The sequence below is a fragment of the Nerophis lumbriciformis genome, linkage group LG23 (genome assembly GCF_033978685.3).
Source record: "Nerophis lumbriciformis linkage group LG23, RoL_Nlum_v2.1, whole genome shotgun sequence".
NCBI classification, from domain to species: Eukaryota; Metazoa; Chordata; class Actinopteri; order Syngnathiformes; family Syngnathidae; genus Nerophis; species Nerophis lumbriciformis.
Window position 1 is genome coordinate 25,777,112 of NC_084570.2, and position 17,867 is coordinate 25,794,978.

A 17,867-nucleotide genomic window follows, 5' to 3' on the forward strand; every position below is an offset into this window, starting at 1 on the left:
TAAAGTAAATCTGTTTGGAGAGTGACTGAAAACATGAGTGATCAACCAACATCACAGCAATCTTTGTCCTATTCATAGAAGTGCGTGTTTGGACACATCCCGAATAGGCTCCAAAAAAGCAAAGGCCATAAAAGTGTATTTGTGCAAAAAAAAAAAATCGACATAAACACGGTTTTAGACGAGAAATTACTCAAATATTAATTTTGCCATTACATGCAAGTACAGGCCAAAAGTTTGGACACACCTTCTCATTTCAATGTGTTTTCATTATTTTTAAGACTATTTACTGTCATGTCTGTATTATTATGTTTTGTTTTAAGTCATGTTTTGTTTAGTTTCTGTCTTTTCACTCCCTTGTCTGGTCACCATAGCAACCATTAGTTTTCACCTGTCACGTCACGCACCTGTTTCACGTTTTGAGTCACGCACCTGCTTTCACGAATCATGTCCATAGTATTTAAGTTCATTCATTTTCTGTTGTTCGTCCTGACGACCTCAACACATTTATGCTCTGTTCATGCCTGATACTTCTTTTCATGTCAATTCCTCAAGCCAAGTAAGTTTTTGTTCCATATTTATAGTCTTTTTGGTTTCATAGTTTGTTCTCCGCCATTGTGCGTGTTTTTTGTTTGTACTTTTTGCTATAGTCTTTTGGTTTTATAGTTTATTCTCCGCCACTGTGCGCGCTTTCATTTATTCCTTTTTGTTGATAATAATAAATCATGTACCTTCATTCCCGTCTCGCCCGTGCCAACTTTCCGTTGCATCCTGGAAAAGCAAACTCCCAAGATCAAGTCATGACAGTAGGTCGTCAGCAGACCCTCTTTTCCGCACCTAAGTTGGCCGAGTTGGATGGATTGGACGAAGGAACGTGGGAGGTCCTGCGCGCCATGGAAGCCGAGACGCTTCGCTATTCCCCCAGGGAGCGCAGGGGGATGATGTGGGGGAATGGAGGCAAGCTGGTGTCGATCGGCGCGTCGCTCCCGTCCCGGAAACGTCGCCAAGGACGGGGAAAGACTTCCGCGAGCCGGCAGGACACGCCACTCCCACAAGCCCCTCCCCCTCCGGGCGGAAGCAAGCAGCAGCCAGCCCGGCTTCCACAGGATGACATCACAGCCCAGGATTTTTTTTTCAATACTTTTTCTTTAAATCACCCGCCTCCAGCTAAAAACTCTAATGCCATGTCTTTGATAAAACATTATCAAAACATGTTTTTAGAAATCAGGTCTAGTCAGTCACAGCCATCCCAATTTCATGCCCCGCCCCCCAAGACTCAAGTCCCGCCCCCGTCACAATTTTTTTCTTTTTTGCCGCCCACACAACCCCAGGTGGGGGATAAAGAAAAATATTGTGGCCTAAATAAAGGGGAAATTTCTGCCCTCCCCCACCCACCCCTACAGAGATTTCCAGACCGCAGGGAGCGCGTCTGGTATCCGCCCCTTGAGGGGGGGGCTGGGGTCGGGAGCTGTGTAGGTGGGGTGGCTCTGCATCACCATGTCAAGCTACAGCCTTCAGCACGGCCGCCACCACCAGTCTTCCGACCCGTCAAGCCACAGCCTCCAGCACGACCGCCCTCACCAGTCTTCCGACCTGTCAAGCCACAGCCTCCAGCACGACCGCCCTCACCAGTCTTCCGACCCGTCAAGCCACAGCCTCCAGCACGACCGCCCTCACCAGTCTTTTACCATGCCAAGCCGCAACCCCCAGCTAGACACCTCCACCTGCACCAAGGCTAGCACCAGTAGCTGCACCACGGCTAGCGCCAAGGCTAGCACCAGAGCCACGGCTAGCACCTGTCGTTGCTTCACGGCTAGCACCAGTAGCTGCACCACGGCTAGCGCCAAGGCTAGCACCAGAGCCACGGCTAGCACCTGTCGCTGCTCCAAGGCTAGCACCTGTCGCCGCACCAAGGCTAGCACCTGTCGCCGCACCAAGGCTAGCACCAGTCGCCGCACCAAGGCTAGCACCAGCTCCTCCACGCCAAGACCAAGACCCTCCACGCCAAGTCCAAGACCAAGACCCTCCACGCTAAGTCCAAGACCCTCCACGCCAAGTCCAAGTCCAAGACCCTCCACGCCAAATCCAAGACCAAGACCCTCCACGCCAAGTCTAAGACCAAGACCCTCCACGCCAAGTCCAAGACCAAGACCCTCCACGCCAAGTCCAAGACCAAGACCCTCCACGCCAAGTCCAAGACCAAGACCCTCCAAACCAAGTCCAAGACCAAGACCCTCCACGCGAAGACCAAGACCCACCACGCCAAGCTCCGGTACCAGCTCCACGACGCCAAGTGCCGCCAGTCGCAGCTCAACGACGCCAAGTGCCGCCAGTCGCAGCTCAACGACGCCAAATGCCGCCAGTCGCAGCTCAACGACGCCAAGTGCCGCCAGTCGCAGCTCAACGACGCCAAGTGCCGCCAGTCGCAGCTCAACGATGCCAAGTGCCGCCAGTCGCAGCTCAACGACGCCAAGACCCGCCATGCCAAGACCAAGACCCGCCATGCCAAGACCAAGACCAAGACCCGCCATGCCAAGACCAAGACCCGCCATGCCAAGACCCGCCATGCCAAGACCAAGACCAAGACCCGCCATGCCAAGACCAAGACCAAGACCCGCCATGCCAAGACCAAGACCCGCCATGCCAAGACCAAGACCAAGACCCGCCATGCCAAGACCAAGACCCGCCATGCCAAGACCTAGACCAAGAACAAGACCCACGCCTATACCAAGACCAAGACCCACGCCGAGCTTCGCCACCTGACGCGCCACGCCGAGCCACGCCTGCCACGATGACGACGCGCCTGCCTCCTCGTCGGCCACGGATATGGCCGCTACCTGGTCGCCCGCCACGCCAAGTGCGCCCACCTCCCAGTCGGCCACGAATGTGGCCATTCCCTTGGCGCCCGCCTCGCCTGCTGCAGCGGCGTTCTCCGCTGCCACCTAACTCTGCCCCGGTGGATACGGGGACACGTGGTCTGGCGACCCACCGCCATGTCCCCCTCCCGCCCTCCCATGACTTTTGTTAAGTTTTTTTTCTTGGACATCTGGTATCTGTCCTTAAGGGAGGGGCTCTGTCATGTCTGTATTATCATCTTTTGTTTTAAGTCATGTTTTGTTTAGTTTCTGTCTTTTCACTCCCTTGTCTGGTCACCATAGCAACCATTAGTTTTCACCTGTCACGTCACGCACCTGTTTCACGTTTTGAGTCACGCACCTGCTTTCACTAATCATGTCCATAGTATTTAAGTTCATTCATTTTCTGTTGTTCGTCCTGACGACCTCAACACATTTATGCTCTGTTCATGCCTGATACTTCTTTTCATGTCAATTCCTCAAGCCAAGTAAGTTTTTGTTCCATATTTATAGTCTTTTTGGTTTCATAGTTTGTTCTCCGCCATTGTGCGTGTTTTTTGTTTGTACTTTTTGCTATAGTCTTTTGGTTTTATAGTTTATTCTCCGCCACTGTGCGCGCTTTCATTTATTCCTTTTTTTTGATAATAATAAATCATGTACCTTCATTCCCGTCTCGCCCGTGCCAACTTTCCGTTGCATCCTGGAAAAGCAAACTCCCAAGATCAAGTCATGACATTTACATTGTAGATTGTCACTCAAGGCATCACAACTATGACACTTGTTAAGTGAAAACCATTTCAGGTGACTACCTCTTGAAGCTCATCAAGAGAATGCCAAGAGTCTGCGAAAAAGTAATCAGAGCAAATGGTGGCTATTTTGAAGAAACTAGAATATAAAACATGTTTTCAGTTATTTCGCCTTTTTTTGTTAAGTACATAACTCCACATTCATAGTTGTGATGCCTTCAGTGACGGCCTCAAATTATGTTTTCTTCCACTGACTTGTATTGGAAATTCCAGTGGCGGCCCGCCCATTTCACGCCCAGGCCTTCAGTGATGTCCGACTTTAATAAACACCTCTCATAATACCATCGTTTATGTAAACACATGACTACGGCTGGAGAAATACTGTGCAAAAACACACTTGAATCATTGCAATAGTGCACAAAACAGGCTACCTTTAAAAACTAATAAACCCGATGTAGTAATTAAAACATATTTCTATGTGGTACTGTTAAAATTCAAATAACTGACAAAAGAAATTAAATATTTGAACTCAGGAGGAGCACCCATCGGAATCATAGTTGGTAGATTCGATTGGAAATGGTCACCGGCTGGGACAGATTGGCTAGCTCGGGGGTCGGCCGACCTCGTCTCATGAGATATAGCTTCTCTCGAAATGTCCTTCTTGAAAATGGCCTTGTTAGTAATTATCCGTAACCTAATCAACGTTTTGCTTTCCTTCGGACTTTGTGGGTTAAAAAAGCGAGGAGATGACATATTTCTCTGGGTCCTGTTCATTTGCATAGCACTTCCTGCTCTCACAACTTGTGATTGGATACTCACTTGTAAGTCGCAAAAGAGTATCCAATCACAGGAGGCGTATATAACACGTTCAATACTGCTAACAACTCATGATGTGATTGGCTAACGCAACTGTCTTATCAACTGTATGTGCCCGGTTGTTGATTCAAAAGGCCTCGGTAAGATTTCATACAGCGCTGGCAAAACAAGCTAGCTGAAATCTGATTGGATAAAAGCAACACTGAAGCCTAATATGACGTGAGGAGAATATAATGGCTATTTTTGATATTTAGGGAAAGTAAATTAAACATGAAATTAACTTTTTTCAGTTTATGTTCATAATTTATGTAATGCCAGTCAAGAAGGCTTTGCTGGCTCTGACGGCCCACCACTGGGAAATTCTGTCTGGTGCCTCTTGGGATACACTGTAGTGGTCTATCACCAGACATTGCATTTACACATCATCAATCCATTTGTTATCACATAACTTTTGCACTCCTTGCCAAATCCAAAGTTATATTTTCCAAAACACATTTGACATTTTAGATTTGAGGGTTTAATGAAAAAGAAAAATCACATGTGTGATTACAAACAGCATGCGTGTATTTGTAATACAATTCTGACTTTTAATTAAATATTTACAACCTGCCGAATCTAAACAACTGTCGTAAAACAAACAAATAACCCGTTTAGAGGGATCATATAATACAAATGTTTTTTTGTTGTTGTTTGCACCTGTTTTTGTGTATTTGGAAAGTGCGAAAATGTGAATTCAAACCATGAAGGTGGGAAAAAACTTTTTTGCCCTTTTAGATTTTCCCTGACTTGCTAGCTGGACAGTGTTTGTCGTTGTACTAACAACATGACTGATTGATCTTGGTCAATATTAGAGTGACTTACTCGATGGACAGTTTGGTCCGTTTGGTACAGCCAGCTGGACGTTTGATCATCTTTCATTGCGATGCAGTTTCTTTGAGCAGTGTCCTCCTCGCCAGATACACAAAGCCTTTCCATCGATAATAACGTTGTGTGCCGCAGCAGAAGCACTCCATTTCTGTTGGCATAGCTTGGCAATCTCCACATTTACACTTTCTCAACTTCCGTCTGCTCCAACCTTTCACCCCTTTCTTCTCTTCTATAAGCCAGCAGTTCATCCTACGTATGTTCAGGTTAAAAAATATGAGGTTGTGAAACCTCAATTGTCCAAAAATAGTCGTCTTCATAGTCTATTACCAAGTCTGCCATGATTAAAACACACACACACACACACACGTTGTTGCCAGAAGTTGGAAGTGTGTTGCTATGGAAACGGAAATAAATGCACTGAGGAAATAAGTTCCAGCAATGATTAAAATGACCAAAATAGGGTAAATCTTGTACATATTACATATTGTTATGAAAGTGTCTGATATATATATATATATATATATATATATATATATATATATATATATATATATATATATATATATATGTATGTATGTATGTATGTATGTATGTATGTATGTATGTATGTATGTATATATATATATATATATATATATATATATATAAGGGACGGCGTGGCGCAGTGGAAGAATGGCTGTGCGCGACCCGAGGGTCCCTGGTTCAATCCCCACCTAGTACCAACCTCGTCATGTTCGTTGTGTCCTGAGCAAGACACTTCACCCTTGCTCCTGATGGGTGCTGGTTAGCGCCTTGCTGCCTTGCATGGCAGCTCCCTCCATCAGTGTGTGAATGGGTAAATGTGGAAGTAGTGTCAAAGCGCTTTGAGTACCTTGAAGGTAGAAAAGCACTATACAAGTACAACCCATTTATCATTTATTTATTTATATATATATATTTATATTTGCAGTGTGTATATTGTACATATTGTTATGAAGGTATCTGGTACTACATTATATATATACTTGCAGTGTGTATATTGTACATATTACATATTGTTATGAAGGTGTCTGTTACGACATTATATAAATACTTGCAGTGTGTATGTAAAATATATTACATATTGTTATGAAGGTGTCTGTTACTTAGGGATGATGTTTGTTAAGAAATTATCGATTTCGATGCCATTATCGAATCCTCTTATCGAACCAATTCCTTATCGATTATCTTATCGAATCCAGATAGGTTGTTGTATATGGAAAAAAACACACAATACTTGGTTTAACAAAACCTCACTTTTATTTTTTAAGAAAAAAATAAAATAAAATTAAAAAATAAATATTGACTATTACCCCCCAAAAAATAAAAAAATAAAATAATAAATATTGACTGTTAGTGCCCCTTTAAGTGGGCCACCTAAGAAAAATACATGCAGGGAAAATCCTGCATTCATTTGTATTGTACAGCACTTTACATTTGAAACAAATCTCAGAGTAATGGTGTTGCTTACTTTTTGCTCCATTACAATTATTAACCTACTTGTATTCGTCTGTGTTCACCAAGTTGAAGGGGAGGAGATTTTCCACCATCATTCTCGTTAGCTTGCAAGTAATGTTGTTACTCTCCTCCTCACTCATCTTGCTGCACTCTGCGTTATACCTCGCTATGGTAAATGGGTTAACGCTCTGTGCTACAGAGCAAACACTGCCCTGGTCACTCTGGCTGTCATGAATGTCATCATCTGAAATAGGATAACGTTAACATTATCTTAATTCACATCTTGCAAGCACTAGTTTATAAGACAGACCTGCAAACTCTGGAGTGGTGTAGGCTACAAGATAACGTTAACGTTATCAGACACATACAAAAAGGCTAACGTTAACGTTACCGTTAGCCACTGACTATGCTTAGGTAACGTTAGTCTAGCTAACATTACTGCAGTCCTGGTTGACATAAGAGGTAGCCTTATTTTAGCCTAAAGGCTACAAGTGTGCAGATATGGAAATGAACCGGCAACAGTTAACGTTAGTTACTCACCGGCACTATCACTGGGACTGCAGGTTGAAGCAGAGGAAGAGGGGCGTGCTTCGTCATCTCTGTCGCTGCTTCTCCACGACACGTTTCTCTAACCTTCAGGTTACGTACGGCCTGAACATGTTTCAACATGTTTGTTGTACATGCTTTGGAGCGTTTTTTCCCGTGCATTGTTTTTTGCTGCTTCTGTATCTAATGCCGAATGACTGGGCTACGTCATTTCCTGTGACGTGCCACAGGACATTTCCTGAGACACGGGATTCGTTCCCAGGGATTAGAATAAACAACCAAATCTTTTTCTTTACTATAGTGGCTTCGATAACGGGATCCGTTTCTCAAAAAGGGATTTGAATCTATGGAATTGGTTCTTTTCTTATCGAACAATCGGGAGAACCGTTTTTTGAACATCATCCCTTCTGTTACTACATTATATATATACAGTGTGTATATAAAACATAATACATATTGTTATGAAGGTGTCTGTTACTACCAGTGACGTGCGGTGAGGTTCATGGCTGGTGAGGCACTGACTTCATCACAGTCAGATTTACAAACATATGAACCCTAAAGAGTATCTTATTCACCATTTGATTGGCAGCAGTTACCCGGTTATGTTTAAAAACTCATACCAGCATTCTTCCCTGCTTGGCACTCAGCATCAAGGGTTGGAATTGGGGGTTAAATCACCAAAAATAAATTCCCGGGCGCGGCGCCGTTGCTGCCCACTGCTCCCCTCACCTCTCAGGGGGTGATCAAGGGATGGGTCAAATGCAGAGGACAAATTTCATTACACCTAGTGTGTGTGTGACAATCATTGGTACTTTAACTTAACTTTAACTTTACACATACAAACTGTAGCACACAAAAAAGCACATTTAATAAAAAAAACGTTATTATGGTCTTTACCTTTACTTATAAATGAAGTTCATTCGCCGCTGTTGTGCTGGATTAATGCACCCCTGACGGGAGTGTTATATCAACTAAAGCCCTCACTTAAACTTTCCACGTGCAAGATTGAATCTATTTAAAAAAGTGTAACCGAGGGTTTATAAATGTCGCCTATACTGTATGAAACTACAAAATAACAAACACGGAGGCTCCAGTTTACACGAGGACCACTTTATTTACATTCTTTCAAAAACTTCCGCTCCACTTCAACGTGTCATCACTTCCGCTCTTAGCGCCTTCAAAATAAGAGCTCAAGGCATATACTGTATAACAGCGCATAACAGGAACTTAACATCACAAAGAGGAAAGCCCATGAAAATAGGTTACAAATGTTATTTAATAAGAAGCCAAAAAGTGCAAAAACAATAATGTGCGTGTTGGAGGAGTTGTGAATTAAGTACACCTGCATTCTGCAGGTGTACCTAATGTTGTGGCCCTGCAGTCATTCACAACTCCTCCAACACGAACATTTTTGTTTTTGCACTTTTTGGCTTCTTATGAAATAACTTTTTTAAATAGATTCAATCTTGCACGTGGAAAGTTTAAGTGTGCGCTTTAGTTGATATAACACTCCCGTCAGGGGTTGCAATCTACGGTGGGGGTGCAGGAGGCGGGATTACTGGAGCCTCAGCCAGTGCGTCTTTTGCAGCCGTTTTATGATTGCTCAGCACAAGAAATACGTTACACACATACAGTTGTTGAAAAAATACACTGTACATTATATACCTCAGCTAACTAAACTATGGAAATGTATAATATAATTCATATAGCAATACGGTCTCACTGCACAGCAGACCAGCAGTTAGCCGAGTCCGCAATCCATGTTGAGGCACAACTGAGTGACGTGCCTCAACTGGCTGCTGTTCACCGCACTGTCTCTTCTCAGTATTTGAACGGCAAATGTGAAAATTCAGCGATTTTGAATAAAAATAATCTAAAACTGGTGAAGTTAAATGGAAAATAACTTTATAGTATAATCACTGGATACATATAACAATTTAATAAAAATGTTTTCTTTTTACATTTTTTTTCTTTCCATGATGGCAGGTGAGGCCCTGCCTCACCTGCCTCTAGTGACTGCACGTCACTGGTTACTACATATTATAAATACTTGCAGTGTGTATATTGTACATATTACAGATTGTTATGAAGGTGTCTGTTACTAAATTATATATATACCGTATTTTTGGAGTATAAGTCGCACCGGAGTATAAGTCGCACCTGACGAAAATACATAATAAAGAAGGAAAAAAACATATATAAGTCGCACTGGAGCCCGGCCAAACTTTGAAAAAAACTGCGACTTATAGTCCGAAAAATACGGTACTTGCAGTGTGTATATAAAACATATTACATATTGTTATGAAGGTGTCTGTTACTACATCATATATATATATATATATATATATATATATATATATATATATATATATATATATATATATATATACATACTTGCATTGTGTATATTGTACATACTACATATTGTTATGAAGGTGTCTGTTACAAAATTATATATATACTTGCAGTGTGTATATAAAACATATTACATATTGTTATGAAGGTGTCTGTTTCTACATTATATATATATATATATATATATATATATATATATATATATATATATATATATATATACACTTACTTTATGTATATTGTACATACTACATATTGTTATGAAGGTGTCTGTTACTACATTATATATATATATATATATATATATATATATATATATATATATATATATACATACATATATATGTGTGTATATATATATATATATATATATATATATATATATGTATATATATATATATATACAGTATATATACTTGCAGTGTGTATATTGTACATACTACATATTGTTATGAAGGTGTCTGTTACTACATTATATATATACTTGCAGTGTGTATATAAAAAATTGATGGAGGGTTTTGAAGTTGTTTTTTAGAGCGCTTTGAAGCCAACATAGGTGACTCCCAGTAGGTCCAATGTTAGCCTCATCTTACAAAAAAAGACCTCATAATGGTTGTGAATGATAAACAAATGTCCCCAAAAAAAGTGCAGTTCCCCTTTAAGATTCATAAAATTACCCCTTTTAAATACATATTTTTCCATTCATGTATTTATTAGTATATATTTTCATCAAAATGATGGTTTCTTTATCATGTTTTTTTTGTTTTACTTTTTAGGTGATTAATACCAAGAAGAAAATGAAGAAAAAAAAGTACGTCAACTCTGGAACTGTGAGTATGGCGCCTGCAGCAAACCAAGGCTGGCACTTGGCACTTTTGACAATTCACTTATCACATTTCATACAGAGTGATGTGATAAATTGATTCACATATGTTTTTTAATTAATTACATTGTCGAAGACTTGTGTAACATGTTGTATATGAAGCCAAACATAATCGTACTTTTTAGACTCAGTATGTGCAAATTAAACCTGTTCATTGCAAGCTGTAGAGGACCCAGGAACATGTTTATACTTTAGAAGAAATGTTTAATTGCTTGTATTCCGTCACGTGACTTCTTCCCGGAAGTGAAAAGCAGTGGTGGTCAACCAAGCCAATATGGCTGTTGTACAGCAAGCAGTGCGCAAACTATCTGAGTACAAAGAGGCTTAAATCTTCCTGCAAAAAGCAGATACGAGCAACAAATCAAATTATGCAATGAAATAGATCCCTATACATTAACAAAAAAAAGATTTGTGGAGTGATATCAAGGATTATCCGTTGGTCGCGTTCCTAGACATATGAACTATTGTGTTCCAGACATCATTCAACGCGACAAAACAAATGAAACTTGTAAAAGCATGGAGGTCAACAACTTCTTTGTGTGTGTCTGGGTCAAGGAAATTGGTATCAAGACTCTCCCGGATAAATATGCCTAGTTTTTGCTAGGGTAGTATTGTATCTCATGATTTAACTTCACGTCTACTGCCATGTTTGTTGTTGTTGTTGCACGCGCCGTTTACAAGTTGCATGTTTTCCCCGTCTTTATCAAAATATAATTATAGATGTCAACATTGTGTACGTGCTGAAAGATACATTTATGATTGTTTATCCAAATATAACTATAGATGTCAACACTGTGTTAGTGCTGAAAGATTAATTTATGATTGTTTATCAAAATATAATTATAGATGTCAACATTGTGTATGTGCTGAAAGATTAATTTGTGATTGTTGTCTTCATCAAAATATAACTATAGATGTCAACATTGTGTATATGCTGAAAGATTCATTTATGATTTTTATCAAAATATAACTAAAGATGTCAACATTGTTTATGTGCTGAAAGATTCATTCAGGATTGATGATCTTTAAAAAAACTTAACTCTTTTAGGTTTTAGCTTACATTTGCTTTCTTTTACTTAGACTTGCCGTGTTGGTGCCTTTCGAAACACTCGTAGCAAATACGTGTTTAAGAAATATAAATAATATCAAGATAATACCTAAATGGGAAATAATAAACGTTAAAACTATATCAAACTTTAACAAAGTGATCACTGCAAACTTGTGCATTCTTCGACTCTGCTCCCTTGGACTGGAGTGTGAGCTGCTTTTCTGGTCGTCGTTTCATAAAATCTTGCAATCTTTCGCCCTTTTTGATTACGTCTCGAGGAACTCTGAAGAAACTTTTATCCTTTTTGCGATTTGAACAAGGATTCGTACAGCCGAAAACAACATAAACATAGGGCATTTTTTCATGGAGAAAGGCTAAATGTCGCCTCGTACCCATTTAGAACAGAGCTAGCTTGACCACCACGCATATTTAATGATCGGGGACGTGACGTCAGTCAAATCTAAGCAATTGTTTCAGTTGTGTATAAGAAAATGCAAATGGATGACATCAACAACCAATTCACCTCCCTGCTCATTTGGCCTATATGTGCAAGTAATGCATACAAATACATCTCATCCTCCGCAAACGTGTCCTCTGGGGAGAAAAGTAAATGGATCATCGAAAAGCAGACATCCTTTATCTTATCGCAGATTGCCACGTGCTCCACATTGAAAGACTTGGATTACTTAACGAAGTCACAGGCATCATTATTTATGGTAGCGATTTGTATTCTTCTGGACTTTCAGGTCACCCTGCTCTCCTTCTCTGTGGAGTCAGAGTTCACCTTCTTAGATTACATCAAAGGAGGGTAAGTGGACCTGAATCACCATTTATTCTTCAATATGTTTGGAATTCAATGGATAACGGTGCTGCTGGTGTGATAAACATGAACCTGCAGCACCAATTAATTGTGTTTATAAACGGAGGGATGCTGTCAATAAAAAGCCAAAGAAAAAAGAATGGCAGGTGTTATTAGATTTTGAATCATAGTAATTCTGCACGGAATATGTTACAGTTTAAAGGGGAACAGCACTTTTTTTGGGGAATATTGCTTATCGTTCACAATTCAAAAACCGCCAACAATACTTCATTTACGTTCCGTAACCTGTATAATAACCAGGCTGTAGCGACATTGTTATTGTAAAATATATATATATATATATACTGTATATATATATATATATATATATATATATATATATACATATATTAGGGTTGTACGGTATACCGGTACTAGTATAGTACCGTGATACTAATGAATCATATTCAATACTATACCGCCTCTAAAAAGTACCCCCCCCCCCCCTTTTTTTTTTTTAACGGGCATAACGGCGCGTCGTCACATCATGACATTGCTGGATTTACGAGCATTGGAGCATGTTCGGCAGTGCACAATCACAGAGTACTTACAAGCAGACACAGTGTGTTGACAGAAAAGGGAGAACGGACGGGAACAGGTGCTTTAAGACGTGGCTAGCTAGCTAGAGGCTAACGTCCAGCCGCAGTCTGCAGTGTTTTAGCTACTTCTAAATCACTAATCCTCACCTCCATGGCGACAAATGAAGTATGTTTCTTACAAGTATCATCCCTGCAGGACGAGGAATAGATAAACATGCTTCACTACACACCGTAGCTCACCCGCGTCACAATGTAAACAAACGCCATGGGTGGATCTACACCTGACATCCACTGTATTGATACCAAGTACAGGAGCGAATCTAGTCGATACTATTATGATTACATCAATATTTTTTAGCATCACAAAATCTTTTTCATTTATTTTTTATTTTTATTATGTTTATAAACTCAGGAAATACGTCCCTAGACACGAGGACTTAAATTATGACCAATGTATGATCCTGTAACTACTTGGTATCGGATCAATACCTAAATTTGTGGTATCATCCAAAAATAATGTAAAGCATCTGAACAACAGAAGGAAAAGTGATTATTACATTTTAACAGAAGTGTAGATAAAACATGTTAAAAGACAAAGCAAGCAGATATTAACAGTAAATGAACAAGTAGATTAATAATTCATTTTTTACCACTTGTCCTTAAAAATTTTGACAAAATAATAGAATGGAAAATGACACAATATGTTACTGCATACGTCAGCAGACTAAATTAGGAGCCTTTGTTTGATTACGTACTAATAACAGAAAAGTCGTCTTGTATGTTCACTATTTTATTTAAGGACAATCCTGCAATAATAAACATATGTTTAATGTACCGTAAGATCTTTTTGTTAAAATAAAGCCAATCATGCAATTTTTTGTGGTCCGCTTTATTTAGAAAAGTACCGAAATACATTTTGGTATCGGGACAACCCTAGTATATATATATATATATATATATATATATATATATATATATATATATATATATATATATATATATATATATATATATATATATATATATATATATATATATATATATATATATATATGTCACGTTCAAACACTGAGGACATCTATTAAACAAGACAAAAGGCAAGGAATCAAACAGAGACAGAATTCAATTTGGACTCAATAATGAGGAGAGACATGGCCACTGCACTCTCTGTACAGTCCTGCACCACGCTCTGACGAAGAAGGTTTTTGTCTCCTCTTTTATTCAGATGTTCAATGTTCACGCACCAACACATGTCTCAGCAGAAATAGGAAGTATGTAAAACAGTCATTGTCTCATTGAAGTCCAAGAAGAGGATGTCTCGGGCTGGGCTCTTCCTGGATCCAGCTGGGGCAGGTGTTGGAGGACAATGGATAACCCCTCCCGTCTCCTGACCACAGCGACTTCAAGAGGGCAGCGGGTCGTAAATAGCGTTGACCTCGGTTACCAAATAGTTGGAAGAGAGTTTGTGAAATACTTCAAAGAGAGTTCGTTTAACACTTCAAAGAGAGTTCCTCTGGAAGTTGAGCAGATCCTGCCATCTGTCCGTGTTGAAATCACAGTGGCGTTTCACGAGCATTCTTCCTCTTGTTAGGCCTCGAAAGACAGCATTCATCTTCTTATCAGGAACATAATGTAATACAACGTTTCTTTTGTGATAACTTACAAACAATTATTCCAACAATTCCCTCCTGTTTATCGCAAAAACGTTCCCATAATCTCCTTATCCCTAATAACTTCTTCTTGCAATTTTTAGTTAATGGTTAATTTCCTTACGACAAAGTTATGTTTACTCTCAGAATTGAACATACATCTTTCCTCATATTTATGACATTTCTGGAAATAAATCAGGAACACCATCCTGGTAGGTATCCTCGTCTTCAGATTCATCTTCCTTGTCGTCCACCAGGAAGTACATCTGAACAGCTTTATCATCTGCTGGGCTAATCGCTGTGGTAATCAGACGGTTAAACAGAGAACAGACAGGGAATACAACAACATCCGTATTGCTGAACATGGCCATAGATACTAGATACCAAAGACTTGTATTTGCCGAAACCGTCCATCCACCCATCCCACATAGATGAATCTATGCCTGAGTGCTCTTTCATTTTACCGTTGAGAGTGTGAAGGCCTTCCAGTGCTACCTTCTGCATCGGTGTTGTTTGGTATGAACGTGCAACACTGTTCACCAAATATTGCGCACACACCCCCTCTTTCCGCTAACAACATGTCCAGCGCCATACGGTTTTGAAAGGCCATAAGGGAGGTGGCGGCGAGTTGATCAGCGACTGCTTCAAGTCCGGCCTGTGTCCAATTTCCCAATCTCTGTATGTTGTAATGGATGTAGTTTATTCTGTCAACATTCTTGTTAATCGTACACCACCAGTAGACGTATGATTGAAATCCAGTTGCAACCTGATTTACCAATTTATAGTCGTCAGCAGTGTTGGGTTAGTTACTGAAAACCAGTAACTAGTTACAGTTACTAGTTACTTTATTTCAAAAGTAACTCAGTCACTAACTCAGTTACTTACACCAAAAAGTAATGCGTTACTGTGAAAAGTAACTATTTAGTTACTTCTTTTTTTCTTCTTTTTTTTTAAAGCTCCCATTAATGCCCTTTTTGCCTTCATTTCAGTACTGTTATTGCACTGGAGAATAATACAATCTGTTGATCAACTTGACATACATTTTTATTTTCCTTTTAACATAATTAATGAAAAACAGTGCAACATAAAAAGGCATTCCTCATTTCTTTAAACTTGGACCAATGACCATGAATAAAAAACAAGTTAAAGTGCAACATAAGAAGGCACATCATCTTCCTTGAAACATAAAGCCTGACATCTGGAGTGATGCTGCTGTCTTCCACACTTGGAGCCATGGATTGTAGAATACTTGTTTTCAGTGGCAGGATCATTGACACAGATGGTGAAGTTTCAGTGCTCAGTAGAGATGGAACACTTTTGAGGGGTTTAAGCACCTGGAGGACCTCACCTGCCACTCTCACATCATCATCAGACAGGGTGACATTTGTCTTCAGGGTGTTGTGGGTCAATGCAGAGTATATAGCTGCCTGCTGCTCCAACATATCATAAGTGGAGTTCCACCTCGTTGGGACATCGTGTATGAGCAGGCAGCTTTAGCATTTCTTGCTTTGTCTTAAGCACATGAGCAGCTGTTGTGCTTGGGTGGAAGTAAGAAACCTTCCTGATCCTCCCAAAGAGGCGCTCCATCCTATTGACTGAGATTCCCTTCTGTGATGCCAAATTCACTACATGTGCAAAGCACCTATCTGTGGTCCCAGTCCTGCCTCATTCTCTGTAATTATTTGATTTTTGGCATTATCACGTGTGACTGGGATATCTTTATCTTCCAGTCCTCCACTGCTTGTGTCAGTACCTGCGCAAGGTGACTCTCGTAGAGGGGGCGTGTCTTCTCATCTCCCAGTCTGCTGTGATGAAGTGAGCGCTTATAGTTCCGCTGGACGTCCACCCGTCTGTCATGAGCGCAACAGATGATGCTCGGGATAGTTCATCCACAACTTTTTTCTTCTCCTGCTCATAAAGATCTGGCACAATCTTATTGCTGAAGTGGGTGCGCGACGGGATGTCGTAACGTGGTTCAAGCACGTTCAGCATGTGTTTAAAACCCTCGTTTTGCACAACCGAGTCTGCACTTATAAACACACCGATTCAATGGCGGGGGCGTTCAAGCTCCTCCGTTACTCCGCTCGCCATGACCACGCTGTGTGTGGACTGAACGTGCCAACAACTTTTTTTCCCCACGCCCACACCCACACACATAGACCGCGCCTATTTTCTTCTCTCCGGCTTGTGACAGAGGAAGATTCAGAAGAACGACACCGCAGCGCTTCTGTTTCTAGCCGATACTACATCAAAAGTAACGTAAAATAACGCAGTAACGCATCATGTAGTAACGGTAACTAAATTACTGAATAAAAAAAAATTACGCGTTAGATTACTAGTTACCGCCGAAACTAACGGCGTTACAGTAGTTAGTCCCAACACTGGTCGTCAGAAATACTTCTTTGGACACCCATCAATATAAGTTGGATCTACAACACTTTGCCAGTTTACATCATGTCTAGTTATTTTCCAATGTTCAGATATCAAACTGTTCAGGCGTGTTAACAATTCTTGTACAAATATTGATACTTTTACTATGTGTATGCAGTTATCTGATGATACGTTTCCTAACTGTTGTACAGAGCCTCGCTTGTTAATGCAGGTATAATTAGCTTTTTTCACATATTTATCAAATATTGGTTTCTGTTTTGTCTCTTTAGCTACAGGGTCAATTTTGTTTTGCTCATTACTTCAATTCAACTTTTTTTTTTTGACTCATCTTGAGTAATTGTCTGGGCTTATACATACAACACAATCAGTTTTTGTAGCCTTTCCCACTTGCTCCGCCATAAGGAACAAATTAATTACCAAAACAGGAACCAATTATTATCAAACTTTGACACACCATCAAATGGTATGCTTACAACTTTGTCACAGTGGAATTTGTAGTGTGCTAGTTAACATGTCCCTTTGATAACACAAATACAATTCCAAATACTTTTTTCCCATTATCTGACCTTTCTACAATGTAAATACAATCCCAAATACTTTTCCCATTATATGACCTTTTTACTATGTGCTAAGTGTATTTAGCTTGGTCTTTCCACTATCTTTCAAATTGTGTTAGTCCTGTTGTACTTGTAATGTTAATGTACATTTTTACTACATATTTTTATAATGCTTTTGCTACTGTCAGCACATCTGCTTTTCCTTTAGGAAATATTTCTATCTACTTTGAAAATGCATCTACTATGACCAGACAATAATGTTTTCCTTCACTCTTATTTAGTT

General features: G+C 40.1%; 1 protein-coding gene across 3 annotated transcripts in view; it reads left to right on the forward strand.

The window, feature by feature from the left end:
• Positions 1-17,867, forward strand: part of LOC133622315 (copine-8-like) — a 417,761-nt gene that overhangs the window by 350,650 nt on the left and 49,244 nt on the right. For all 3 annotated transcript variants that reach the window (XM_061984911.1, XM_061984910.2, XM_061984912.1), the window contains 2 exons: positions 10,435-10,488; positions 12,336-12,397. In XM_061984911.1, coding sequence (XP_061840895.1) covers positions 10,435-10,488; positions 12,336-12,397 — 116 coding nt within the window. The remainder of the gene's footprint in view (positions 1-10,434; positions 10,489-12,335; positions 12,398-17,867) is intronic.